The 26,755-nt window shown below is 37.1% G+C and overlaps 1 protein-coding gene across 7 annotated transcripts in view; it reads right to left on the bottom strand.

Annotated features, from left to right (window-relative positions):
• The window catches only part of LOC128687651 (ubiquinone biosynthesis protein COQ9, mitochondrial), a 181,334-nt gene that overhangs the window by 126,321 nt on the left and 28,258 nt on the right, over window positions 1-26,755 (bottom strand). The window contains exons 1-2 of one of the 7 annotated variants that reach the window (XM_053775219.2): window positions 22,377-22,876; window positions 410-15,191 (exon numbers count right to left, since the gene is read on the bottom strand). The exons of 5 other annotated variants lie outside the window; for them this stretch is intronic. In XM_053775219.2, the coding sequence (XP_053631194.1) occupies window positions 13,203-15,020 (1,818 nt within the window). In that variant the 5' untranslated portion in view covers window positions 15,021-15,191; window positions 22,377-22,876 and the 3' untranslated portion in view covers window positions 410-13,202. Of the gene's footprint in view, window positions 1-409; window positions 15,192-22,376; window positions 22,877-26,755 lie in introns of those variants that run through there. One more of the 7 variants, XM_053775218.2, reaches the window with a different exon arrangement.

The following is a 26,755-nucleotide window of genomic DNA, read 5'->3' as shown; positions in this document are numbered from 1 at the left end:
GTCCACTCTAGGAACAATTCAAATTATTTTATTACTGACACACTGGCCATTTCCCAACATGGCAGGATGACCCAAAAAAAAAGTAACACTTTCATCATCATTCATTCTTGCTAGAGGTGTGCTGACACTGCATTTCAAAAACTGCAACATATCTCCACCCCTCCTTCAGAGTGCAAGCACTGTACTTTCCACCTCCAGGACTCAAAAGTCACATTAATCCTACCACATGCTAATGGCATGTGGGGAAAGTTTGATGAATGGGGGTCAGTTTCCACCAATAATCATTTGGTCATTTGGTAGTTAAAATTTTTGGTCCTCTATCATTCCAGTTCCTACTCCTATTCATAATGTATTTATGTGAAGTCTTTATTTCATTTATTTTAATAAGAATGATAATTAAAACACCATCTACATTTTACAATTTAATTAAAAATTTGCTCTCAAACTGTAATTGTCTATAAACATAATTCAGTCTTGTAAAACAAAATGTAGTAAACAGACTGCAAATACAGTACAAAATATATTATGAACTTTAGTACTGTAATAGTATAGTACAGTAGGACCCCTGTATCCGCAGGGATATGCTCCAAGTCATACTACGGATAGTGGCGAACCCTATATGTTGTTTTTCGTTTACATATGTATGTACCTATGATAAAGCTTAATTGATAAATTATGCACAGTAAATTGAGAATCAGCATTTTTTTTCACTGATGGGAAGCACTTCATGGCTTCTCTTAGACTCTGAAAAACTGATACCATCACTGGTTTTGCTTTGGGGCCATTATTGAGAAAAATGAAAATTTTTATTTTTGGGTCAGGGTAAACCATGGATAATGAAACCGTAGAAACCGAACCTGTGGATATGCAGTCCTACTGTGTACAAATACTGTGAGGTAAATTATAAAAGATTAACACTTGAGAAAACAAGCTCTTTCATAAACCTCCACTTTCAAGGACTACCCTAATTATACCCAGCACATGTGGTTTTTCTTCAGTGCAGTATTTGAAACTCATATTAAAGAAAATGACATAAAAGGTGAGAATGTAGGCTGCACTTGATGAGCTAGCATGCAGTATTTGCAAATATTTTGACAAATTTCCCTTTCATACATAAAGATCATTACCAATATATCCCCAGTTGTCAAGTATGAGCATGATGTAAGTACTTCAAGCCAGCATGAACAGCCTGACTGATCCCCAGATTCTACAGCAGATATACAGTGCTAGTCATGCATCATGCCAGGTGAGCACCCTGGCATAATGCCGTGACAAAAATCAAAGGCCTACCATACTGGGGAGTCATTTTTGTCAGTGCATTATGCCAGGTAGCAGCCATTAGCATGACAACACAGCCTGCTGCCACACTCCACAGTGACTACTCAGTGTTCATGTGGCTGCCCTGGTGAGAGGAAGTGTTACATTTTTGTCTCTCATCCACCCCATCTTTTGTACAGTTGTTCCCTTTGTTTTGGGGCTATACATGTTTGATTATGGGTAAAAGGGAAGTCTTAACCCTTTCAGGGTCAGCAGGCCCTCTGAAACTTTTTCTCAGGGTCGGAAATTTTTCAAAAAAAAAAAAAAAAAAAAAAAAATAAAAAAAAAAAAAAAAAAAAAAAAAAAAAAAAAAAAAAAAAAAACTCATGAAATGATAGAGAATCTTTTCCCGATCATAATGACACCAAAAGTATGAAATTTGATGGAAAACTTATGGAATTATGCTCTTGCAAAGTTAGCGGTCTCGACGATGCTTACGCATCGGCGATTTTGCCCACTTTGAGCCCCATTTTCAGCCAATTCCAATGCTCCAGTCGAAAAGATCATAACTATTTCGCTAGAACTCCATTTTTTCTATCAAATTAGTATAAGAAACCACCCATTTACCAATTTCAACTATCCAATAAAGTGGTCAGAAATTGGCAATTTTGCCAATTTCACACAAATTTCAAAAGATGCCAATTTCCAAATAGGGTCCAAAATAAACAAGACAGACATTCCTGGCACTAAAATAACATTTCCTCTGTTCATTAGTCACGTCCCCAGGCCTCTCTTACATTTATTTTGCTTTCCAGTTTGAATTTTTATTCTAATAAATAAATAGAAGATTTACTGTTATGCAGACTACTGCATTAGTGTAGAAATAGTATAAATAATATCAGCACACTTGTGAAAGAATATTAGATTCGCCAGTTGACGTGTATTGGATGTGGGGCATGATTTGTTTACTTTTGAACTTTGGCAAAAATCAAAGATTTCTGCTACTTTGAGCTCAATTTCAAGGTACTTTTCATTGTGAAACCAATCAAAATCATCTCTATTCCTGTGATATATCTTCCATTCTATTAAGTGACACCAAGAAAACGAGAATACAACCATAAATACCATAAGAAAATGCAGTGCAAATTCGCTGTTTTAAACCAAAAACACGTTCAAAGTTTTTTTTCTCAATATGCACTATGTGTTGCAGGATTTTTTTTATACTGCGCACACTGACCATACAAACCCATTCTTTCATATGTAGGCCTACCAGCTTTCTCTTGCTAGATTTGAAGGCACTAGAATTTATGCATACTATTTATGCGTGCAAGCTGTACTAGTACGGCACCAACCCTGAAAGGGTTAACACCTGAAACTATAGCTCAAATCATAGGGCTTCACAAAGCTGGGCACTAGATGAAAGAAATATTGGGAAATGTTCGTGTGTGTGAGTGTTCAGTGAGGAACTGGGTGCACCATTTCAAGGCTGGTAACAGTGTCGAGTTACCGTCTGCCAAACCTCGGCCTGGCTCCTTAAAGAAGACAACTGTTTGTACTTTAACTGTATTAAAGAAGCAGTTAGAAAGCACACCTAAGATAACTACTAGAGAATTGAAAGAAAAGAACCCACATCTTCTCTCAGAAGTGTCTGTAAGAACTGTTAACAGATGTGTGTCAGAACTGGGCTACAGTAGTAACTGCCAGGTTAAGAAACTGATCCTCTCCAAGCCACAGAAGAAACATAGGCTGGATTATGCAAAGAAATATCTTCACTGGAATCCTCAACAGTGGTCTGAAGTACTTTGGAAAAATGAAGCAACCTTCACCGGTAACCATGGGGACATGTACCGGCCCAGAGGTTGTGACCTGTTAGACTCACACTACACCTGTGGGACCACCAAACACCCAGACTAGCTCATGGTTTGGGGGTGTTTCAGTGCTCAGAGTGTTGGTGAACTCATTGTGTTTCCCAAAAACCAGTATAATTACCTGGAGTTATTGTGTGACAATTTACCTGAAGCATCTGACGAGTGTGGGGCTAAGGTTTTTATGCAGGACGGTGCACCGTGTCATACCGCCAAATCTGTAGCTCAGTGGCTTAAGGACTGTGAAGTAAGGCTCTTTAACCCTTTGACTGTTTACGTCATATGTATACGTCTTACGCACCACTGTTTCTGACGTATTTATAGTATTTATATGAGTAAATTCTAGCAGCTTCAAATCAAGCAAGAGAAAGCTGGTAGGCCCAAATGTGAGAGAATGGGTCTGTGTGGTCAGTGTGCACCACAGTATGCAGTGCATAATGAGAAAAAAAACTCTGACCGTTTTTTTGGATTAAAACGCCAAATTTGAGGTGTATTTTCATATAGTATTTATCTTTGTATTCTAGTTTTCATGGTCTCATTTGATACAATGAAAAACATATTACAGAAATAGAGATGATTTTCCTTACTTTTGCGATGAAAACGACCTTGAAATTGAGTTCAAAGTAGCGGAAATGTTCGATTTTTACCAATGTTCAAGAGTAAGCAAATTACACCACACGTCCAGTACACGTCAACTGGGGAGTCTAATATTCTTTCACTAGTGCACTGATATTATTTATACCATTTTTACAATAATACATTAGTCTGCATACCAGTAAATTTTGTATTTTTTTGTATGAATAAAAAATCAAAAGAGAAAGCAATAGTAATATAAGAGGGGCCTAGAGACATAACTAATGAACAGAGGATATGTTATTTTAGTGCAAAGAATGTCTATATTGTTTATTCTGGACCCTATTTTGAAATTGGCATCTTTTCAATTTGCGTGAAATTGGCCAAATTGCCAAATTCTGACCACTTTATTGGGTAGTTCAAATCGGTAAATGGGCTGTTTCTTGTACTGAACTGATAGAAAAAATGGAGTTCTAAATAAATAGCTATGAGTTTGGTCACCTGGAACAAAAGAATTGGCCAAACGTAGGGCTCAAAGTCGGCGAAATTGCCGATGCGTACATGTCGCCGAGACCGCTAACTTCGCGGGAGCGTAATTCCGTGAGTTCTTGACTAAATTTCTTACGTTTGGTGTCATTACCATCGGGAAAAGATTATCATTTCATAAGAAATTTTCCTTTTTCCAAAACTTTTGCGACATAGAATGACAGTTTCAGAAAGGGGCTTGCGACAGTCATAGGGTTAATGATTGGCCAGGCAATTCTCCAGACCTAAACCCTATTGAGAACCTCTGGTCAATAGTGAAACTAAAGTTTACTGGGCAAGGATATCAGTTCCATCCTGCGGCTGAAGGCTACTCTACATGAGGCTTGGAATAATATACCTCCCCAAACCCTCAAGAATTTGTGTGAGAGTCTTCCTACATGGCTGAGGGATGTGATTAAGTGTAAAGGATGCAGCACCAAGTATTAAAACCTCAGTAAGTGTGCAAATACAGTGGACCCTCAGTTAACGCCTGCATGGGATAACGCCAAAATCGGATAACGCCTCGCTTTGGTGTAAAAAATTGGCTCAGATAACACCTAAAAACTCGGTTAGGAGCTTTCATCCTGAACGTGTCCTCACCGCGCCCTGAGCAGGCCTGGCTAGTTACCCTGTGTACCAGCGTGTCATTGTTTACAAGCCACTGAGGACGGTTTCACGCATACATGCGATATATTTTGTATTATTCCATTGTTTTTAGTGCTTGTAAGTACTAAATAAGCCACCATGGGCCCAAAGAAAGTTTCTAGTGCCAGCCTTGTGATAAAGAAGGAAAGAAACACAATAAAATTCATGAAAAAACTCATAGCAAAGTACCAAAGTGGAAGAGGAAGAGAGAAGGGTGAATGTGCCTTCTGCAGTGATTCAGTGATTCTAGGATATACTAAAGCAGCAGGTATTGATAAAGGCTATAGTGCCAGCCAGCAATAAACTGTAGAATTAACCCTTTCAGGGTCCGTCCCGTAGATCTACGGCTTTACGTTCAGGGTCCAAACCGTAGATCTACGTCATGAGCTCAGCTCACTCTGATACACTGTGAGTGGTACATTTGGGCCTAGATATGAAAGAATACATCTATGTGGTATGTGTGCACCACATAAAACAGATCCTGCAGCACACTGTGTATAATGAGAGAAAAAAAAATGAAATCATGATTTTTTGATTAAAACAGCGACTTTGCAGTATTTTTTCGTATGTTTTTTATAGTTGTATTTGCGATTTCTTGGTCTCATTTGATAGAATGGAAGACATATTACAGAAATAGTGATGATTTTGATTGGTTTTAGCACTGGAAATGGCTTGAAACTGAGCTCAAAGTAGCAGAAATGTTAAATTTTTGCCGATATTCAAGAGTAAACAAACAATCTCACATGTCTAATACACGCCAGCTGGTGGGTCTAATATGCATTCACAAATATGGTGATTATATTTATACAATTATTACAGTATTTCATAACAGCAAATCTTCTATTTTTTGGTGTGAATAAAAATTCATTATGTGAATAAAAAATAAAAATGGAGTTTATTTGTAAAGCCTCAAAACATAACTAATGAACAGAGAAAATGTTAGTTTAGTTCCAGGAATACCTACATTGTTTATTCTGGACCCTATTTTGAAATTGGAATATTTTGAACTTTGTGTTAAATTGGCCAAATTAAAAATTTCCGATCACTTTAATTTGTAGTTGAAACAGTTGACTTGGCGATTTCTTGTGCTCAATCGATAGAAGTAATACTAGTGAAATAGCTAAGAATTTGGTCGACTGGAATAATGTAATTGGCCTAAAATGGGAGTCAAAGTTGGCAAAATCGCCGATTCGTAAATATAGCTGACACATCAAAATTCGCGAGAGCATAATTTCGTCAATTTTCCATCAAATTTCATACTTTTTGTTTTATTACCTTCACAAAAAGATTCTCTACCATTTCATAAGAAAAAATAACAAATTTTTTTTTTTAAAATTCTTGGACACTGGGGCACCACTTCAGATTTGGGCCTTGGACCCTGAAGGGGTTAACAGTGTAGCAAGTAAGTTAAGCGAGTAAGCAACGAAACGAAAGTAACTCTCCAATGTTGTTGTATGTGTATTGGGCCTCTGAACATATGCCAGCCTGCTACGTATCTTCCACAACTATAAACCTCTGCCAGCATCTCCTCCATCAAACTAATTAAACTAACATCTCCTCCAAGGTAAGTGTAAATATAAAAGTGTAAATGTAAGTGTAAATACTAAAGGACCCCAATGGAAATATGTAAGTCACTCTGACTTTTTTGGGTTATCCTAGATACTTTACACACATGCTGCTATGTATGATAATCTATGTACACAACTGTATTTGTGTATACCTGAATAAAATTACTTATTTATTTATAAATTAAAATGTAAATATTTCTTATTTATAAATTACATTCATATATTGTGGGCAGTGGTGGTGGCAGAAGCCTGCACGGCTTCTCTCAGCGGCCATTATAAACCCAACAACAACACTTCCATCGCTTATCCTCACATACATTATAACATATTTTATTCATTCTAGAGTATATACCATGTTTCTATGTAATTAATATTGTTTATTATGTCATATTAGATGAATTGTGATAGATAAATAAGCCATAGAGTTGATAATAGTGACACATTGAAGTACTATTCTGTCAAGCCTCTTGACAGCAAGAATGGATTAATTGGATTTCCATTATTTCTTATGGGGAAAATTAATTCGGTTAAAGGCTAAATCAGTTAAAGCCTAGCTCTCTGGAACGAATTAAAGGTGTTAACTGAGGAATCATTGTATATATATTATACTCTTTCATGGTATGTGTTTGCGTTTTGGTACGTGTGTGGTGGAAGGGCAGCATAATACGGTGACTAGCACTGTACATCAGGTATACCAAACAACAGAATTTAGACTAAATTATATTATTTATAATTCTTTACAACATCAAGCAATCCTAAAATTAAAAATCTTAAATAGTACATATTATTGTGGAAATTATGTATATTTTTGGGCAATGAATCATCTAAGTTGACAACTTGCCAATGCTTTTATGTATATTATACAGTTCTTGTTTGACAACATTCAGGCTTACAGACTGAGACTCATTACTATTACAGTGGAACCCCGGTTTTCGTCCTTAATCCGTTCCAGAAGGTCGGTCAAAATCCGAAATGGACGAAAACCAAAGTAATATTTCCCACAGGAAATAATATAAATCCAATTAATCCATTCCAGACACCCAAAAAATATTAACAAAAAAATACATTTTATAGAGAATAACTATAGTTTTACATACAAAAAATAATGAGAAATAAATATAAATGACTAATTTTAATGGATAAATGAACATTTAAATCACTTTTACCTTTATTGAAGAGACTTATTGGTGTATGGAAGATGGCAAGGAGGGAAGAGGGAGGAGAGGTTATTGTATGGAAGGGGAATCCCCCTCCATAAGGAATTCAGGTATCAAAGCAATATCTAGGGTTACTTCCCTTCTTTGTCTATTACTAGCACTAGGACCAGTTTGAGAGTCACTGGATCATGCAGACACGGCTTGCAACAGCTTTGCTAGGGTAATATTTCTCCTACAGCTCTTCCACATCCTAGCTACATGATATTTAACCCTTTCAGGGTCCGTCCCGTAGATCTACGGCTTTATGGTGAGTGTCCAAACCGTAGATCTACGCCATGAGCTCAGCTCACTCTGATAAACTGTGAGTGGTACATTTGGGCCTAGATATGAGAGAATACATCTATGTGGTATGTGTGCACCACATAAAACAGATCCTGCAGCACACTGTGTATAATGAGAGAAAAAAACTGAAATCATGATTTTTTGATTAAAACAGCAACTTTGCAGTGTTTTTTCGTATGTTTTTTATAGTTGTATTTGCGATTTCTTGGTCTCATTTGATAGAATGGAAGACATATTACAGAAATAGAGATGATTTTGATTGGTTTTAGCACTGGAAATGGCTTGAAACTGAGCTCAAAGTAGCGGAAATGTTAAATTTTTGCCGATATTCAAAAGCAAACAAACGACCTCACACGTCTAATACACGTCAGCTGGTGGGTCTAATATACATTCACAAATATGGTGATGATATTTATACAATTATTACAGTATTGCATAGCAGTAAATCTTCTATTTTTTGGTGTGAATAAAAATTCATTATGTGAATAAAAAATCAAAATGGAATTTATTTGTAAAGCCTCAAAACATGACTAATGAACAGAGGAAATGTTAGTTTAGTGCCAGGAATGCCTACATTGTTTATTCTGGACCCTATTTTGAAATTGGAATATTTTGAACTTTGTGTTAAATTGGCCAAATTAACAATTTCCGATCACTTTATTTTGTAGTTGAATCAGTTGACTTGGCGATTTCTTGTGCTCAATCGATAGAATAGAAGTAATACTAGTGAAATAGCTAAGAATTTGGTTGATTGGAATAATGTAATTGGCCTAAAATGGGAGTCAAAGTCGGCAAAATCGCCGATTCGTAAATATCGCTGACACATCAAAATTCGCGAGAGCATAATTTCATCAATTTTCCACCAAATTTCGTACTTTTTGTTTTATTACCTTCACAAAAAGATTCTCTACGATTTCCTAAGAAAAAATAACAAATTTTTTTTTTGAAAATTCTTGGACACTGGTGCGTGACTCCAGATTTGGGCCTTGGACCCTGAAAGGGTTAATGCGGCCCAGAGCCACATTATTGCCATCATAAAGAAGGGGGGAAGTAATGAATAATTCATGCCGAGAATTGTAAACAAAAGTGTTACATATTAAGGGCGGTGACTGGGCCAACGCAGATTCATACATGTTTTCTCTGATGCTGGCCCAGAGAAAACATAATGTTTTTCCTCTGCCTGGCGAGCACACCTCCATAGCATTTAAACATTGCATGTTTATAAGCTATGTAACGTGTTTCTTATATAATTTTGAAGAAACTATCATAGATGGATTAATGAAAATGCCTATTCAGTGGGCCCTTGGTTTTCATGATCAATCCGTTCCAAAGAGTCTGCTGAAAGCCAAAATTCACGAAAACCAAAACCATTTTCTCCAAAAGAAAAAATGTAAATCCAATTAATCTGTTCCAGACACCCAAAAGTATTAACAAAAAAATAATTTTTTTTTAAAGATTAAATATAGATTTACATACAGAAAAGAATGACAAATCAATATATAAAGCAATAATATCACACTTACCTTTATGGAAGACTCTTGTTGGTGTATGGAAGACGGGAGGAGAAGTTACTATTGTGTGTTATTGAAGTGTCCTTGGACCCCTGCTCTTCCTCATTTACGTCAATGATCTTCCAAACGTATCCCAACACCTGAACCCCATTCTCTTTGCTGAAGACATGACTTATGTCATCTCTCACCCTAATCTTGCCACCCTCAACACCATTGTCAATGAGGAGCTGCTCAATATATCAACTTGGATGACAGCCAATAAACTTACACTTAGCACTGACAAAACCTACTGTATTATGTTTGGTAGCAGAGCAGGTGCTGCGCAACTTAATATTAAGATCGACAGCACTCTAATTGCCAGACATAATGAGGGCAAATTCCTAGGCCTATACCTCGACAACAACCTGAATTTCAGCACCCATAACCAACACATCAAAAAAAGTATCCAAAACAGTTGGGATCCTCTCCAAGATACGATACTACATGCCGCAAGATGCCCTTCTCACACTATACCATTCACTCATTTATTCATACCTCACCTTTGCTATTTGTGCTTGGGGATCAACTGCAGCAATACACCTAAAGCCAATAATAACTCAACAAAAAGCTGCAATAAGAATAATCACTAATTCCCATCCCTGGCAACACCCCCCCCCCCCACTCTTTACAGATCTAAACTTACTCCCTATTCAGAACATCCACATTTACTACTGTGCAATCTGCATATACAGGACCTTAAATTCCAATATTAACCTTGACCTAAAATGCTTTCTTGATAGTTGTGACAGGACCCACAGGCATAACACCAGACACAAACATCTTTACGACATTCCCCGTGTCCGGCTAAACCTTTACAAAAACTCAATGTATGTCAAAGGCCCTAAAATCTGAAACACCCTACCTGAAAACTCTAGAACAGCAGACACATTCATCACCTTCAAAACTACTGTTAGAAAACATCTTATTTCCCTGATACACCCCATCAACTAACTACATAAAAACCACCTGGTGGTCCACATTTACATTCACTCACTCACTCACCCATTTGACTAAAAGCACATAAATACGTATCCTAATCTTAAAATAATGATTCCTAACTAGTCATAAGTTTGCCTGTGATACTCCAATATAGAAACTATGTATAGTACCAAAACAAAAGCATTCACATTGCTAAACTCACAAACTAGTATTGTCACTTAGTATTTAGTCACTTAGTTTTTAGTCAACTTACTCCACAATTTGTTATAATTTAGGGTTAAGAATTAATCTAAGTTTGCCCAAAATGCCTAGCCATGCTAGGTGTTCCAGTGGCCCTTCCCTCTGTAATTAGTATTTTACTACATGTAAACCACACAATAACCAAAATATGTAAACTCTGCATTGTAATCCTTATAGAGAATAAACTTTGATTTGATTTGATTTGATTGTTTGGAAGGGAAATTCCCTTCCATATTATTATTATTATAATCAAGGGGGAAGCGCTAAACCCGGAGGATTATACAGCGCCTGGGGGGGGATGTGGAAGGCATTCAGGCTTAATTCGGGGAACTGGAGCACAGATCCAATTCCCTAAATCAAGAGCCCCTCACCAACATCAAGGAACCTTCCTTGAGGGGTTCCCTTCCAGTAAGACTTTAGGTACCAAGTCCTTATCCGGGGTTACTTCCCTTCTTTGTTTTTTAATGGCACTAGGACCAGCTTGAGTCACTGGACCCCTGTCACTCAAAAAATTGTTCCAGAGAACTCTGTTTCTGCCATCCCTTTAAGCTTTGCCTAAAATAGGACAAGGCATTGTCAGTGAACATGTTGCAGACACGGCCTACAACAGCTTTGTTATGGTGATGTTCCTCCAGAAAAGTTTGCACCTCATTCCACTTTGCACAAATGCCCTTAATCACTGAAGAAGACACCTTCTCCCCTCTGTCTTCCTCCTCCTCTGAAGCAATTTCCTCAGCTGTGGTCTGTTGCTGCTGCAGATAAAACTCTTGTGGCTCTTCAGTGGTTAGCTCTTCACTGTGGTCTTCCACCAATTCTTCCACATCCTGGCCACTCACATCCAACCCCATGGAATTCCCCAATGCCACAATACATTCTTTACCAAAGAGCTGGCACCATGAGCTTTCTTTGGGCCCATGGTGGCTTATTTAACAGTTGCAAGCACAAAAAACAATGGATTATTATGAAATGTTTTGTATGAACATGGGGGGTGATGCTCACTCGCCGAGAAACAATGCCAAACTGACTCTTGAATGCTTCTGTGGGAGGCTTTATGTGTGCAGGACCACTGGGATACATACTGTATGACTGCCAAAATCCAAGGGAAATCACAAAAACCAAAGCTATATTTTGACGAAAAAAGTTGCCGATAACCAAAATTCACAAAAACTGAGACTCACGAAAACCAAGGGTCTACTGTATTAATCTGAAATAAGACATTTAATGTGCCTAAGTGTGATTATTATTATGTGCAGGTACCATCCGACTTACGACCAAGTTTGGTTCTGACAAACCGGTCGTAAGTCGAAATGGACGTAAGTTGAACCTCACTACTGAATATCAACATCAAATTTTTGTAATGACTTTATTTTGTTTTATTTCGGTATTTCATTTGTTACTTTACTTTTTATGCTGCTAGTACTGTATTTTATACTGTAAAGATTAGGATAAACATTGTGTACAACACAAACAGTTGTTTATTTCCTAGAAATTTGGCATAGAAAACACGGTCGTAAGTCGAATGGTTGTATGTCGAGCAGGTCGTAAGTCAGATGGTAGGTGTATTAGTATTATTACTATGGCATTAAGACTAAAAGGACACTCTTAGTGAACGAGTAACAAAGGCATGTTTATATGCTATGTAACGTGTTTCTTATGTAATTTTGAAGCAAATATCATACATGGATTAATGAAAATGTCTATATTAATCTAAAATAAGACATTTAATGTGCCCAAGAGTGATTTTTATTACGTAATAGTAACACAAACATGAGCGGCCCAGGCGGATGCGTCTGGTACAGACGATTTCCGAGCGAAGGTATGAAACCCGGGGTAAAATTTCGCCCAAAAAAGTGGTCGAAATCCAAATTGTACAAATCCGCACCGGAGGAAATCCGGGGTTCCACCGTACATGTATTTGTTACCAAATTGCTGCAAGTATAAATATTAGCCACAATTTATCTGGAATGCCATATTAAAGTATGAAGTTCTAGAGAATATTTAAAAAAAAAAAATGAATAAGCTGCCGTAGTATTGTGTTCACTCCTAAGAAACACAATGTATAGATAAAGTAAAATTAAATAAGTCTTAAGACATATCACAAATGATTCTCAGAGCTAAAAAGAACAATGAAAGATTGTAAACACTAAATATCCTCAATGGCTGACAGAAAGAAAGATATGATGATGTCATACAAGATAATGATGAAAACAGGGAGGAATTCTTACCACGAATAGGAATAACAAAGAGGCTACAATTATTGTGAGGTAAACGCATGAGAAATGAATATTATTATTATTTCTTCACAAATTGTCTGCCAAAGACTCCTATAAGTGGTACGATGTGCTACAATCACTAGACCCTTAACAAATTAAATAAAATACACACTAAATTGATAAACCCAGAGCACAGCAGTAGTCCTGTTCTTGCAACTATAAATGTTGGAAAAATAGGTGCAGTAATCACAAAATTTTTAACTCAATACATACTTGTAATACTGTAGCACTGTATACTATAAATTAAAATGGGCACATACAAGACCCATCATATTTTATTTTCTATGGCTTGTGTAACTCTTGCTAGTACACACTGCATCATATCTAAAGAACAAATAGCAGTTTGGACGATAGTTTTTTCTTGATCAGGAGCCATATTGGGTAACACTGTATTACCAACACACACATTCATATCCATACGATTTGTCTTCCTGGAAAGCGAAGTTAAATCTTTCAACTTGAGTTCATAATGCCCTTTTGACAAGTCAAGACCTTTCTGAAGCTGTGAGAGATAGCCTTGTTGAAGAACTGGTACCACTTCTTTAATGCCAGTCTTGTTCTCATGATCACGAAGAAACAGAAAAATGAGAAGATTCAAGGCTGCCATGATACAATCACTCCACTCCAGCATGTCTGTTTTTTCAGCATCTGGGAGAGAACATGCTAGCTGAACAAGGTTTCTTAACTGTTTCCCACTAAAATTAGGATCCAACATTTCTTTATTTAGTGAGCATGCAATATTTTCCTTAAGCTCATGAATAACTAAACTTAAAACCCCAGAATGTTTTACTGATAAAAGGAGAGATTGAATAAGCTTCCTTCGGCCAATGCTGTCAAACTTACGAATATGCATCTGGAATACATCCAGAGCCATACTTCCTAGCTTTCGATTATCGCAAAATGTCATAATGCCTATCAATAGCCGAGGAAAAATAGAATGGGCTTTAGCTTCATGAGTTTCACTTGGTAGAGATTTTTGTGGAAGTTTATCCAAGAGTGCTTTTGCCAGTATTAAACCTTTGTGAATGGGTATATGTTCTTTCTCCTGCAACAAATTAGATATGAGAGGTAAGCATGTGAGAAACACATACTGATGAGCATATACACAAGGTACATAATCAACACCCATGTCTTGACCCAAAACACAGTAAAGAAAAGTAGCCAATGATAGTTGAGAAATTTCATCTTTCTTTTCTTGCTCATCTTTAGTCTCTAAACCTTCATTTCTATTTCTCTCTTTTGTATCTTGCTCCTCATCATTTTGGATTTCAGTTGCTAGTATCTTTGAACTATTCCAAGTAATATTAGAAAACAATTTATATACATTACACATGAGAGAAGCTATCATGGTGGTAAGGTCCCTGCAAGTGCGATATAATGAATGCTCTACCTCATCTTTCTCACAATACACATCCAAATATGTGAATGGCTTATGAAAAAGTTGAAGGAGAACACTTGATAGATATTCTCTTGAATTAACTACTTTACCAGTCCATATTAGCTCTTCGTTCACTATTTTAACATGGAAAACCTCATAAAAATTTGCAAGCCAACGCAGAGCACTGGTCACAGCTTGGATATCTGGGTGAGCATCCAAAAGCTTCCTCTCTTTTCCTTCCAGATTATAGCTTGGTGGTAATTTCATTGCAGCTATACGAGAATTAAGCGTATCAAATGCCCACGAGAAGGTCATTGGACGAGCATTTTTGGATACTTGACGCAAAAGTAGCGTTTGAACTGGTTGTAGCATTATGTGGAAATGGATTTCTGAAGTGTGAAATTCTAATTCTTCTAGGAAAACCAAGAGAGCCTCCCTGACATTTGCAACAGAAGCAATGTGAACAAGTAAATCTTCTACACATCTTTCTCCTTCAGGCTCAAGGTCTTCCTGAAGAAGTTTAATAATTATTGGCACAACATCAAGACTATTGTCTATGAGATATTCTTGATGCTTTTCTTCTTTTATCTCTCTAACAGCCGATTCATAGTCACCATCTTTCAAGTTTTTCCAAAGGAGGGATCCAAGATCTTCCAAGAATGTTTCCAGAGGGTCACTGCTGGTTTCTGTGCTAACCAAAGTTTCCATTTTGCAGTTTTGTGACAAAAATTACCAAACTTAAGAACATACAGCAATATATGGCACTATCAGCTATAATATCAAATCATTATTTGCAACTGTTGTTTGCTATTTCTTGCAGCAGTCAATTTCCTTGTCTTCTAAAATGTTGCTTTGCCTTGTTGCAGAGACCACTTCATTCTGAAAGCAAGCAGGAAATGCATCTTTCAGTATATAGCTTTTGTTTCTTGTCATGGAAACTTTTCTTCTTTAAGCAAATACAAACAATATATTTATAAAAAACACAGTACAGAACTTGCAAACTTTTATAGTATGGTTAAAAGAAATATAAGGTGCACATAGCAATTTTTTTTAAACTTTATTTCTATAAAGTGGAGTACAGTACGTATATTATACAATAAGGTGACTGACATATATGAACTACTTTACAGAAAGCCCCTTATTATGCAATGCATTTCAGGCAGTCTTAAAACTAATTACAATTACTAGGCATCTAACTCAATGACCAGCCAACAATTATTTGCAGGTTATGCTGTATCTTTTTCTTAATGAAAGATTTATTAGGAACATTAAAACTTTTCTAACGCTTTGCTTCAAGTAAGTTATATACAATTACAGTGAGCTACAGTGAAGCCTGCATGTTTGTGACAGCTTCCAACATAGTTCCAAAATCTAAAAGATATGAGATATTAACCCTTAACCTTTTGACTGTCGCAAGCCCCTTTCTGATGAAACTCTCATTCTATGTCGCAAAATTTTTGGGGAAAAAAAATTTATTTTTTCTTATGAAATGATAGAGAATCTATTCCAGATGGTAATGACACCAAAAGTGCGAAATTTGGTCGAAAACTCATGGAATTATGCTCCCGCGAAGTTAGCAGTCTCGGCGACATACGCATCGGCGATTTCGCCGACTATGAGCCCTGTTTTTGGCCAATTCTGTTGTTCCAGTTGACCAAACTCATAGCTATTTCTTTGAAACTCCATTTTTTCTATCAGTTGAGTACAAGAAACCACCCATTTACCGATTTGAACTACCCAATAAAGAGGTCAGAAATTGGCAATTTGGCCAATTTCATGCAAATTAAAAAAGATGCCAATTTCAAAATAGGGTCCAGAATAAACAATGTAGACATTCTTGGCACTAAAATAACATATCCTCTGTTGATTAGTCACATCTCTAAGCCCCTCTTACATTACTATTGCTTTCTCTTTTGATTTTTTATACATACAAAAAATACAAAATTTACTGTTATGCAGACTACTGCATTATTGTAAAACTGGTAGAAATAATGTCAATGCACTAGTGAAAGAATATTAGACTCCCCAGTTGATGTGTACTGGACGTGTGGTGTGATTTGCTTACTCCTGAACGTTTCCTCTACTTTGAACTCAATTTCAAGGTCGTTTTCATCGTGAAACTAATCAATATCAACTCTATTTCTGTAATATGTTTTCCATTTTATCACATGAGACCATGAAAACGAGAATACAGCAATAAATACTATACGAAAATACACCTCAAAATCGGCGTTTTAATAAAAAAAAACGGTCAGGTTTTTTTTCTCATTAAGCACTGCGTGCTGCAGGCTTTTTCTTATGTGGTGCACACTGACCACACAGACCCATTTTCTCACATGTGGGCCTACCAGCTTTCTCCTGCTCGAGTTGAAGCCACTAGAATTTACACGTATAAATACGTCCGAAACAGTGGCGTGTAAGACGTATATATACAACCAAAACAGTCAGAGGGTTAAACTGTTCAAACATAGATCTATGTTCACCCGCATAGCGCTCCAAATATTTTGAAAAATAAATTTTTTTTTTTCTTTTAAAATGAAGAGCACATTTTTCTACATGCTATAGGATAAAAAAAAAATTAGGGTCATTACTTACCGAGATATAAGATCGTGAAGTTGGCTCTGGATGCTCACCTGTTAGCAACATCGACTCCTGCCACTTGCAGAAGTGTTGCAGATATACCTTCTTTTCTCGTTTTTATTTTAATTTATATACAGTGGACCCCCGCATAACGAGCACATTTTTCTACATGCTATAGAATATTTCGTATTATTACAGTGTTTTCGGTGCTGTTTCTGGAAAATAAGTGACCATGGGCCCCAAGAAAGCTTCTAGTGCCAACCCTGTGGTAAAAAGGGTGAGAATTATATGGAAATTAAGAAAAAAAAAAATTAGGGTCATTACTTACCGAGATATAAGATCGTGAAGTTGGCTCTGGATGCTCACCTGTTAGCAACATCGACTCCTGCCACTTGCAGAAGTGTTGCAGATATACCTTCTTTTCTCGTTTTTATTTTAATTTATATATTTTTATGTTCTTGTAATTTCATAGCCAATCTTTGTTCTGACACTAATATTAGGTACTGAAATAGTACTCAGATAGTCATAATCACATTGACAGATGAACATTTACACCTGCTTGGGTTATTTACTCTTGTCTAGAAATATACCACCAATGTTTTAGATACCCTGGCGTATACCTTGTAGCATGGTGTTATGAAAGGCATCCCTATACTGTTGACAGCCTAGTGATATTTGATAAATGCCCAGTGCTCCAGATAACCCTCGCTGTATTTGTTATCACTGTTACACACAAACATGACTTGTGTCTCTGTCTATTTATCTGTCTATCTATCTGCCTGTCTGTCTGTCTATCTGTCTCTGTCTATCTGCCTGCCTGTCTGTCTGTCTCTCCTCATCTGTTTTTCTGTCTGCCTGGAGTAAGTGTATATCACACTCCTTGAAGAATTGTGTTATGACATCTGTTATCAGCTCAGTGACATTTGATAAATGGGTGCTCGGGGGAACCCTGACTATTTGTTTTCAGTGATACACACAAATGTGTCTTCTGTCTATCTATGTATAATAACTGTACTTATGTGTACATGCGAGACAGATATATAGATAGACAAAGACAGATATTTATTTAATGTCTTTGCAAACAGTACATTGAGATTGTGTATATACAATAGTAGGATGCAATGCAGAGAGAGCCTCTATTATGCCTTGGCATTATGGGCCAACTTAACATTATTGGCTTACATTCTACTTAATACTAAGAAATAGTATATCATAGTTGTACAGTAGGAAAGTAATTATTTCATAGTTGTACAGTAGAATATTAATTATAAATGAATCAAAATTTGTATAATACAAAGATATACGTATTTATATTCTAAAATGCTTTTGTAAAAAAGAATGATTCAGTTATATTCCTGTCAACAATGGATAAAAGGTTCAATGTGATTGTTTCAGTTATGATGTGGGAGTACATAGGTGAGGAAATGTATACTGAGTATTTAGTATTTAGTCAAGGGTGATTAATTGGCTTTTGAGAAGAGTCTTAAATTGATTTTCAGACTAGGTTACTTTAATATCTTCTGGTAATGAATTCCATAGTTTGGGGCCCTTTATGTGCATAGAGTTTTTACACAGTGTGATATGGACACAAGGTATATCAAAAAGAGATCTGTGTCTTGTGTTGTGGTCATGTGTCAGAGAGACAGCCAGAGACAGCCAAAGCAAGCCAGCCGGCCAGCCTGCCGAAGACATAAGAACATAAGAAAGAAGGAACACTGCAGCAGGCCTACTGGCCCATACAAGGCAGGTACATGTCACCCTCCCCCCCATAGCTTAGACCAATGACCCACCTAGTCAGGTCACATCCATCGAAGGAAGGAGCATGACATCAAACCTAGTAGCACAAGCTAGTCAGGTCCAACTCACACCCACCCACACTCACTCATGTATTTATCTAACCTATTTTTACTTTCCTCTTAAAATGGGAGTGTTAATGCTACATGGCATCAGTGAATCCCTGGTGTTTGCCACGCTGTTTGCTCTAGCTGGTTCTCAGTTGAACTGGTGCTCCCACATGGTACTAGGTGCTCCCAGATTTTTTTAATAGTGTGCACACTGAGTGCTCAGACCCATTCTTTCATGCCTAGGTGACTCAAGCCTATTGTGCCAAATTTGAAGGAATGAAAAATAAAACATTGATCTACGTTTGGAGTGCTATGCATGCAAACGTCGATCTACGTTTTGACAGTTTAAGGGTTAAGAAAGGCTGAAAGCATTAGATATAATATTCTTGGCTGATAGGAACAAAAGAGGAAAAATGAAAATTGCATACCATATTACAAAGGGAAACAAAAGAACTATTAAGTACAATTTTTACCACCATCAAAAGGGAAAACAAGAGGCCTAACTACTATATTATTAACCCTTTGACTGTCGAGGTCGTATATATACGTCTTACGAGGCACCGTGTTTGACGTATATACATATATGTACTACTCATAAATTCTAGTGGCTTCAAATCAAGCAGGAGAAAGCTGGTAGGCCCACATGTGAGAGAATGGGTCTGTGTGGTCAGTGTGCACCACATAAAAAAAATCCTGCAGCACGCAGTGCACAATGAGAAAAAAACTACGACCGTTTCTTTTAATTAAAATGCCGACTTTGTGGTCTATTTTCTTATAGTATTTATGGTTGTATTCTCGTTTTCTTGGTCTCATTTGATAGAATGGAAAACATATTATAGAAATAGAGGTGATTTTGATTGATTTTACTCTAAAAAGAACCTGGAAATGGAGCTCAAAGTAGGGGAAATGTTTGATTTTTGCCGATGTTCAAAAGTAAACAAATGATGTCATTGTCCAATAAATGTCCAACTAGCCATTCTAATATGCAGTCATGAATGGGTTGATGTTATTTATACAATTATTACAGTATTGCAGTAGTCTGCATAACAGTAAATCTTCTAATTTTTGTTCAGATAAAAATTCAAAATAGAAAGCAAGAGTAATATCAGAGGGGCTTGGAGACGTGACTGATGAACAAAGAAAATGTTATTTTAGAGCCAGGAATGTCTGCATTGTTCATACTGGACTGTATTTTGAAATTGTCATATTTTTTAACCCTTTCAGGGTCCAAGGCCCAAATCTGGAGTCACGCACCAGTGTCCAAGAATTTTCAAAAAAAAAATTTGTTATTTTTTCTAAGGAAATCGTAGAGAATCTTTTTGTGAAGGTAATAAAACAAAAAGTACGAAATTTGGTGGAAAATTGACGAAATTATGCTCTCGCGAATTTTGATGTGTCAGCGATATTTACGAATCGGCGATTTTGCCGACTTTGACTCCCATTTTAGGCCAATTACATTATTCCAGTCAACCAAATTCTTAGCTATTTCACTAGTATTACTTCTATTCTATCGATTGAGCACAAGAAATCGCCAAGTCAACTGTTTCAACTACAAAATAAAGTGATCGGAAATTGTTAATTTGGCCAATTTAACACAAAGTTCAAAATATTCCAATTTCAAAATAGGGTCCAGAATGAACAATGTAGGCATTCCTGGCACTAAACTAACATTTCCTCTGTTCATTAGTTATGTTTTGAGGCTTTACAAATAAATTCCATTTTGATTTTTTATTCACATAATGAATTTTTATTCACACCAAAAAATAGAAGATTTACTGTTATGCAATACTGTAATAATTGTATAAATATCATCACCATATTTGTGAATGTATATTAGACCCACCAGCTGATGTGTATTAGACGTGTGAGGTCGTTTGTTTACTCTTGAATATCGGCAAAAATTTAACATTTCTGCTACTTTGAGCTCAGTTTCAAGCCATTTCCATTGCTAAAACCAATCAAAATCATCTCTATTTCTGTAATATGTCTTCCATTCTATCAAATGAGACCAAGAAATCGCAAATACAACTATAAAAAACACGAAAAAACACTGCAAAGTTGCTGTTTTAATCGAAAAATCATGATTTCATTTTTTTTTCTCTCATTATACACAGTGTGCTGCAGGATCTGTTTTATGTGGTGCACACATACCACATAGATGTATTCTCTCATATCTAGGCCCAAATGTACCACTCACAGTTTATCAGAGTGAGCTGAGCTCATGGCGTAGATCTACGGTTTGGACCCTGAACGTAAAGCCGTAGATCTACGGGACGGACCCTGAAAGGGTTAATTTTCGTGAAATTGGCCAAATTGCAAATTTCTGACCATGTTATTGGGTAGTTGAAATCGGTAAATGGACAGTTTCTTGTGCTCAATCGATAGAAAAAATGGAGTTCTAAAGAAATAGCTATGAGTTTGGTCAACTGGAACAATGGAATTAGCCGCAAATAGGGGTCAAAGTGGGCGAAACGCCGATTTGTAAATATCGCCAAGGTCGCTAACTTCGCGAGAGCGTAATTCCATCAGTTTTCCATCAAATTTCGTGTTTTTGGTGTCATTACAATCGGGAAAAGATTCTCTATCATTTCATAAGAAAAAATAATCTTTTTTTTAAATTTTGCAACACCAGGAGACACTTCAGGATTGGGGGTTGCGACGGTCAAGGGGTTAACTGAGGAAGAAAAGTTGCTGCAAGAAGACTATACAGATCTTCTTCATTAAGAAAGAAGAGTAGAAGATCAATGGAATATATTTCAAGATTATGGAAAAGAGAGGCAATCAGTATGATCCAAGAAAGGGGAGGACAGGTCCAGCACCTTGGATCAACAGCCCCTCACCAGCATGAAGGCACCTTTCAAGAGGGGAACAAGAAGAGACAACAAATAATGTAATACAGCACCTAACTTAAATGGTACAACAGGGAATATGAATTTCCAAACAATGGAATAAGACACTAATTCTGTATGGAAACTAAAAGTAAAGTTTTGTTCTGTTTACAACTTTTCCAAAGCAGTGGAGAACACATGAAGCAGATATCCCTCCCTCTATGCAAATCTCTCTATGCACTGTCCTATGACTATTGATAATTTCAGTGGCATGCAGCTATATAACTGCACTTATGGCTGTCACTCATCATGTTGGCATTTTATACCATTATATATCCATCTTGCGCACATTAAATCCCTATTGACTATGTCACATCCCTGCTTGTTTTAGTTTCTAACACCAGGTATACCAGAAGAAAAGAGCTAACAAAGCTTTGAGCTCAAGACATGATTTATCCATGAAATCTTACACAGCATTATAAATCTGTACAAAGGCTCTGAGGACACATTTTTTGTTATAAAACATAGGAACATTCTGCAGATCTAATGCAGGATAACTCTTACACTCAAAAGTTAACTTATTTACACTGGGGTGCTGAAAGTTAAAGATTATTATTACAGTCAGGCCCAGCTTATACAGCAAGTTTGGTTCCAGGCTACTGCTATAAAGCAAGAATTGCTGTAAAGTGAAAATTAGCCTTTTTCCACTTTCAAATGCATATAAAAGCCTGATAACATGTATACACTTTCATATATTAAGTGAGCAAGAGAGCTAGGCCTAAAAAATGCATATACAGTACAACATTACTTACCTTAAAATATTTTTATCCTTAGCTTATAGTGAGTGGTGAATATATTTATTGTAGGAAGTCTGAACAAATGAAGAATGGGTGTAACTGAAAACTGCTGCATTAGCAAAATGTTGTAAAGTGAAGCTCTGTAGAGCAGGACCCTCCTGTATTATTATGGGAAGAGCAAAACTCATAGGGGTAACATCTCTTGAGGAATATGAGGCAATCAGGTTTGATCCATGTTAGGAGAGGGTAGCTTTAATTCACTGGATCAAGAACCCTTCCCCAACATCAGGGCACCCCCACCTGGAAGGGTGAAAAGCAGAAGAGAAAATCCTCAAGCGCTAATAGTACACGACTTTCCTTGGCACATAATGGCCATTAATTATAGTTTGAACTATGCAATATTTACTAAGATTTGCAGTTGCAATGTTATTTTGTTGTGCAAGGGGTAAAATATGTAACCAAACCAAACAAAACCCACCTAACCTATGTAACCTAACAAAACCCACCTAACCTATGTAACCTAACAAAACCCACCTAACCTATGTAACCTAACAAAACCCACCTAACCTATGTAACCTAACAAAGCCCACCTAACCTATGTAACCTAACAAAACCCACCTAACCTAATGTAACCTAACAAAGCCCACCTAACCTAATGCAACCTAACAAAATAAAACCTGCCTAACCTAATGTAACCTAACAAAACCCACCTAACCTAATGTAGCCTAACAAAACAAAACCTGCCTAACCTAATGTAACCTAACAAAACCCGCCTAACCTAATGTAACCTAACAAAATAAAACCTGCCTAACCTAATGTAACCTAACAAAACCCACCTAACCTAATGTAACCTAACAAAACAAAACCTGCCTAACCTTACTGGTACATACTTGTGTGTTTATATTGAGGCACTCATGACACAACTCAGCACACTAAAGTGTTAATTGGCTCAGTGGTGCTGCATAACCAAAATTAATTTATTGTTTTTGCTAGTATCCCCCAAAGCAACAATTTACACAAAAAATATTTATTCCGTGGTGTACAGTGGCTGTACATCGTATAATTCACACTAATGCTTAGTTCCCTCACGTAGTCAAGATTTATTGTTATAAAAATGGCATGTCTTTGTTTACACTGTATGCATCTTTGTTTACATTAGATGTATATGTACATTACATACATCTTTGTTTACATTCAAATTCAAATTCAAAGTTTATTCTCTATAAGGATTCATTCATACTCTATAAGGATTACAATGCTGAGTTTACAGAATTTGGTTATTGTGTGGTTTACATGTAGTAAAATAATAATTACAGAGTGTACCACTAGAACACCTAGCATGGCTAGGCATTTCAGGCAGACTTAAATTAAATCTTAAGTTTAAAATATTACAAAATTATGAGGTTAGTTGGTATTATGGCTAAGTGACTAAATACTAGTTTGTGAGTTTTGCAATGTGAATGCTTTTGTTTTGGCACTATACATAGTTTCAGTAATGGAGTATCACAGGCCAACTTATGACTAGTTAAGATTCATTATTTTGAGATTGAGATTGATATTTCTGTTTATGGTCAAATGGGTGAGTGAGTGTAAGTGTTAACCACCAGGTGGTATTCGTGTAATTAGTTGACAGGGTGTATCGGGGAGATAAGATGTTTTCTGATGGTAGTTTTGGAGGTGATGAATGTGTCTGCAGTTTTAGAATTTTCAGGTAGGGTGTTCCAGATTTTAGGGCCTTTGACATACATTGAATTTTTGTAAAGGTTTAGTCGGACACGGGGAATGTCATAGAGATGTTTGTGTCTGGTGTTGTGCCTGTGGGTTCTGTCGCAACTATCAAGAAAGCGTTTTAGGTCAAGGTTAATATTAGAATTTAACCCCTTCAGGGTCCAAGGCCAAAATCTGAAGTGGTGCTCCAGTGTCCAAAAAATTTTGAAAAAAAAAAAAAAAAAAAAAAAAAAAAAAAAAAAAAAAAAAAAAAAAAAAAATTATTTTTTTCTTACAGAATTAAAGAGTATATTTTTGTGAAGGTAATAAGACAAAAAAAAAGTTTTTTCTGATCAGTACTTACCGAGATACAGCGGCGGGAAGTTGACCCAAAATGACCGGGTGGCGGCAACATCGGTGACATCCGCAAAATCCCATTTTTTTATTTTGTTTTTTATACTTTTTTCTTTTCTTTTCTAATTTTTTCTTTTTCTAATAACATTTGTGGCCTGTGAGACCAGTATAATGTATATTGTATAAGTGTACACTTATTGTATTCAACACAATAACTGCACTAATTTATCATTATATTGCTTACAAAACTTGTTTACAAGCTTATTGTAAACAAAATGATGAAAATATTAGTGCGGTTATTGTGTTGAATACAACGGTACCATATAGTACCATATGGTACAATGGTGCCATAGGGTGCAATGGTACCATATGGTACAATGGCACCATATGATACAATGGTACCATATGGTACAATATGATACAATGGCACATGATACAATGGTACCATATACAGTGGACCCCCGCATAGCGAACGCCTTGCATAGCGAACAATCCGCATAGCGAACGCTTTGTTCGCTAAAATTTTGCCCCGCATAGTGGACAAAAACCCACTCAGCGACCTTCGTCCGAGACGCGTCCAATGTGCGCCCTCAGCCAGCCTCACATGTGCCGCCCGTCCCATTGTTTACCAGCCAGCCTCCGCGGTAACATTCAAGCATACACTCGGAATATTTCGTATTATTACAGTGTTTTCGGTGCTGTTTGTGGAAAATAAGTGACCATGGGCCCCAAGAAAGCTTCTAGTGCCAACCCTACACCTCAAAGGGTAAGAATACCCATTGAAATGAAGAAAGAGATCATTGATAAGTATGAAAGTGGAGTACGTATCACCGACCTGGTCAGGTCGTACAAGAAACCAAAATCAACCATCGCTTCTATTGTGGGCAAGAAAACGGCAATCAAGGAAGCTGTTGTTGCCAAAGGTTTAACTGTGTTTTCGAAACAAAGATCGCAAGTGATGGAAGATGTTGAGAGACTCTTATTGGTGTGGATAAATGAAAAACAGCTAGCAGGAGATAGCGTCTCTCAAGCGATCATATGTGAAAAGGCTAGGAAGTTGCATGACGATTTAATTAAAAAAATGCCTGCAACTAGTGATGATGTGAGTGAATTTAAGGCCAGCAAAGGTTGGTTTGAGAGATTTAAGAAGCGTAGTGGCATCCATAGTGTGATACGGCATGGTGAGGCTGCCAGTTCGGACCACAAAGCGGCTGAAAAATATGTGCATGAATTCAAGGAGTACATAGAAACTGAAGGACTGGAACCTGAACAAGTGTTTAATTGTGATGAAACAGGCCTGTTCTGGAAGAAAATGCCAAGCAGGACCTACATTACTCAGGAGGAAAAGGCACTCCCAGGACATAAGCCTATGAAAGACAGGCTTACTTTGTTGATGTGTGCCAATGCTAGTGGTGATTGCAAAGTTAAGCCTTTATTAGTGTATCACTCTGAAACTCCCAGAGCGTTCAGGCAAAAGAATGTCCTCAAGGATAATTTGTGTGTGCTGTGGAGGGCAAACAGTAAGGCATGGGTCACTAGGGAATTTTTCTATAACTGGTTACACCATGCATTTGCCCCCAATGTGAAAGATTACCTAACTGAAAAGAAATTAGACCTTAAGTGCCTCCTGGTGTTAGACAATGCCCCTGGTCATCCTACAGACGTGGCAGAGCGACTTTATGGGGACATGAGCTTCATTAAGGTGAAGTTTTTGCCTCCTAATACCACTCCTCTCCTGCAGCCCATGGACCAGCAGGTCATTTCCAACTTCAAGAAACTGTACACAAAAGCTCTGTTTCAAAAGTGCTTTGAAGTGACCACAGACACTCGATTGACTCTAAAAGAGTTTTGGAAGGATCACTTTAATATCCTCAATTGTGTAAACCTTATAGGTAAGGCTTGGGAGGGAGTGACTAAGAGAACCTTGAACTCTGCTTGGAAGAAACTGTGGCCAGAATGTGTAGACAAAAGGGATTTTGAAGGGTTTGAGGCTAACCCTGAGAGGAGTAGTATACCAGTTGAGGAATCAATTGTGGAATTGGGGAAGTCCTTGGGGTTGGAGGTTAGTGGGGAGGATGTGGAAGAGTTGGTGGAGGAGGACAATGAAGAACTAACCACTGATGAGCTGATAGATCAACTTCAAGAGCAAGAGGCCAGACCTGGGGAAACTGGTTCAAAGGAGGGGAGAGAGAAATTGAAGGAATTGCCTACTTCAAAGATTAAGGAAATGTGTGCAAAATGGCTTGAAGTGCAAACCTTTTTTGATGAAAATCACCCTCACACAGCTATTGCAAGCCGTGCTGGTGACTGTTACAATGACACTGTTGTGAACC

Source organism: Cherax quadricarinatus, chromosome 11 (assembly GCF_038502225.1).
Source record: "Cherax quadricarinatus isolate ZL_2023a chromosome 11, ASM3850222v1, whole genome shotgun sequence".
Taxonomy (NCBI): Eukaryota; Metazoa; Arthropoda; class Malacostraca; order Decapoda; family Parastacidae; genus Cherax; species Cherax quadricarinatus.
This window is presented reverse-complemented; position numbering and strand designations above follow the sequence as displayed.